At 30.7% G+C, this 3,797-nt stretch overlaps 1 protein-coding gene across 1 annotated transcript in view; it reads left to right on the forward strand.

The window, feature by feature from the left end:
• Positions 1-2,946, forward strand: part of LOC111083051 (calcium-activated chloride channel regulator 1-like) — a gene marked incomplete at its 5' end in the record, with an annotated part of 30,376 nt that extends 27,430 nt beyond the window's left edge. The window contains 3 exons of the mRNA XM_022379271.1: positions 803-940; positions 1,551-1,701; positions 2,732-2,946. Coding sequence (XP_022234979.1) covers positions 803-940; positions 1,551-1,701; positions 2,732-2,931 — 489 coding nt within the window. The remainder of the gene's footprint in view (positions 1-802; positions 941-1,550; positions 1,702-2,731) is intronic.
• Between the last annotated feature and the right edge of the window lie 851 nt (positions 2,947-3,797).

The raw sequence follows: 3,797 nt of genomic DNA on the forward strand, positions 1-3,797 counted from the left end.
CTCCCGGTTATACTGAATATATTCAACTTAAATAATAAACGTAGCTAACTTCCTTTAGTGACAAAAAAGGTTTTTTCCTCATTAAATATTTATCTAATAAAGCATTTTGAAATTTATTATAAAAAACTTGCAGAAAACGTTTTTTAATTGCCAGTATTTATATTCATTATTTTCTACTTTAGTTATGAATAATATAACATTATCCATAAAAAACTTGCTGTTATTACAAACAGTTAAAAATATTTTTGATTGATGTGTAATAACGCCTTTTGGCATCATACCAGGAACTACACCATTGGAGGTTGGTAGACCAAGGATGTGAAAATTAAATGAACTTATCAAAACTACTTAGTTGTACTTTACTATTTACTAATTTGATATCCAAATCTAAATAATTAGCATATACATTATTATTATTACTTTTTTCTTGTTTCTAAGTTCTTTGTTATATATATATATATATATATATTTGACCAAGTCTAAAATATCCAAAAGAACTTGAAACCGGGTGACATTTATTATTATTGATTAGTTATTATCAGATAGACCCCTAATGACGTCGGATCAATTTGATTGCCTCAGAGCTTTTAACTTTAAACATCGATATATCAGTTATGCTTCAAAAAGTTTTGAATTGTTCTTACTGAACACAATACCGTTCTAACCCCCTCTGATGTCAATTCCTGAGCTAAATTACATCACCGATTCCTTTTTGATGTTACAGCCAATCAGAACTCTTTCTCATAAGTATCCTAAAATACAAGTAATTGTTTTTAAAATATTTTCAATCCTTTATACCAAGGCAAAAACCTGGACCTACACAGCCAAACCCGCCATTGACAATACCCTATTGACATGCGTCGCCATGGTATTGGTTCGAACAACCAATAATTCTGAGAAACATGTGATCAGACTGAGAGGTTGGACAAATCAACGGCAGGTAAGAACTGTTTTTCTTCAGTTTTTATCCCAGATTTATCTAGTTTAAAAGCACATGCTATATACAACGTTTCTCTACAAAATCAACTCACTTAGGATTTTTCGAGAAGAAACACATATAAATATGTTGCACCCATCTAAATTTACAAAAAGTTTACAACGAATTTTGATTTCTATAACATTACAAAATAATTTTGAATACTGTAAATTAACAAAGGCCCCCCCAGCGGCATGTCTGCGGACTTACAGGGCTAGAAACCGGATTTCGATACCCGTGTTGGGCAGGGTACAGATAGCCCATTGTGTAGCTTTGTGCTTAAACTACAAACACACACATTTCACAAAGAATTTTTAATATTAGATGCTTACAAAAACGTTTTACCAGAAGACTCTAAGAAATTTTGAACCATGCTATTTCTTAAAAAAAAGATTTGCTCGTTAATACATAAAGCCTAAACCAAATGAATATGAATATTTGTATATAAGAATATATATATATATATATATATATGTGGACCAGTAACGTAGAGTAACCTTCCATTGTTTGGGTGATACTTTCTTATTATGATATGAATTATAAAAATGGGCCAGTAACCACTGCCGTCTCCCAGGTCAACCCGATCCAAACGCCTTTGATAATCTATGCTGAACTGAAGAAAGGGGAGAACCCAATATTAGATGCTAAAGTAACGGCTTTCGTGCGCTTACTTGGTGAAGAAGACTCTGTAGTGTCAGTGCCTCTTTTAGACAGCGGTAACGGAGGTAAGATAAACAGTCTTTGGATATTGTGTGTAAAATAACACGGTTAGTCTTTAAATATAGGGTCATAGGTTACGTTATAGAAAGTTTATGCTATCTATAGAATAATCAAATGACGTCTATAGAATTCAAATCTTATCTATAGAATATTCGTATACTGTAGTATGCTTAAGTGTTATCTAGAGAATGTTCAAATATTTTTTTACAGAATTCAAATGTTGTATATAGAATATTCGAAAGTTATTTACAGAATTATCAAATGTTGTTTACAGAACGTTCAAATTCTGTCTACATGCAGAATGTTCAACCGTTTACTGTACAACATACACAATGTTTAGTTGTTTATTGTACAACATACACAATGTTTTGTTGTTTATTGTACAACATACACAATGTTTTGTTGTTTACTGTACAACATACACAATGTTTAGTTGTTTATTGTACAGCATACACAATATTTAGTTGTTTATTGTACAACATACACAATGTTTAGTTGTTTATTGTACAGCATACACAATGTTTAATTGTTTATTGTACAACATACACAATATTTAGTTGTTTATTGTACAACATACACAATGTTTAATTGTTTATTGTACAGCATACACAATATTTAGTTGTTTATTGTACAACATACACAATGTTTAGTTGTTTATTGTACAGCATACACAATGTTTAGTTGTTTATTGTACAACATACACAATACTTAGTTGTTTATTGTACAACATACACAACGTTTAATTGTTTACCGTACAACATACCCAATGTTTAGTTGTTTATTGTACAACATACACAATATTTAGTTGTTTATTGTACAACATACACAATGTTTAGTTGTTTATTGTGCAGTACATAAAATGCTTAATCGTTCATTGTACAACATACATAGTTTTCAGCAGTTTTTTTTTATTGTACAACATTTTATTGTCCAACCATTTATTTGTATAACAGATACACTTTTCAGACGTTTATTTCTCTCTTATTTTGATATATTATAGTTATTAATCGTTTAGTGTAATTTTATCCTACTTAGATCCAGACATAAGTCGCGGAGATGGCGTCTACTCGAGATACTATACACAGTTTTCTGGCAGTGGTTGGTACCGACTACACATCACAGCTACTACACATGAAAAAAGAGCTACTGTGGTACTGGGTGGACGAATTGGAGGAATTGCCTCAACTCCGATCGTCTATGGTGAGCTCTGCTATATATGTGTTAACTTACGTTAAGCTAGTCGAATAAAGTTTCTTGTTTACAGAAAAACTAAATTAATGAAGTTAGAAAGTAATTGCATAAAATAACAACTAATGTGGAAGCAACTACTTTCAATTATGTTTAGATCTATGTTCTATTGCAGATCACACTAATCTTATTATAAACCTGGCTAACCTTACTGTAGACCTGAATAACCTTACTGTAAACCTGTTTAGATTTATGTTCTATTGTAGATCACACTAATCTTATTATAAATTTGATTAACATTACTGAAAATCCTGTTTAGATTTATGCTTTATTGTAGACCACACTAATCTTATTATAAACCTGACTAACTTTACTTTAGACCTAACTAACGTTACTATAGACCTAACTAATCTTACTTTAGACGTGAGTAATATTACTGTAGAACTATGTAATTTGAGAAGTAAGAGGATTAGGCACGGCTACTCTAGTGTGTATTGGGCACGGCTGCAATATTCTATGTTATGAAGGTTTGGGACAAATTCTCTGAAAGTGCTCGTGTTGTAAAGTTTCTTACTTTTTTCTTGAATTGAATATTTCAAATTGAAAATTTTAACATATATTTTTTCCCAACGTAATGAATAAATTCTGTTACCATCTGGTATTAATTGGTGTATTTTGTGTATTCTGTATTTTTGGTGATATACACTAAACTTCACTTAGTTTAGACTCAGGTATTACAGTCTGAAGCATTTCTGATATACTTTAATGTGTTTGTAATGTTTTGTTAAAAGTTTATTATTTGGACGATATTTAAAATTGACTGAAATTAATCTTTTCTAACGTTCAATTCACATTTTTCTCTCCTAATCTTGTGACAAACGACACGATAACTTGACAAACAATATCCTACAAA

Source organism: Limulus polyphemus, unplaced genomic scaffold (assembly GCF_000517525.1).
Source record: "Limulus polyphemus unplaced genomic scaffold, Limulus_polyphemus-2.1.2 Scaffold8021, whole genome shotgun sequence".
In the NCBI taxonomy this organism is placed as follows: Eukaryota; Metazoa; Arthropoda; class Merostomata; order Xiphosura; family Limulidae; genus Limulus; species Limulus polyphemus.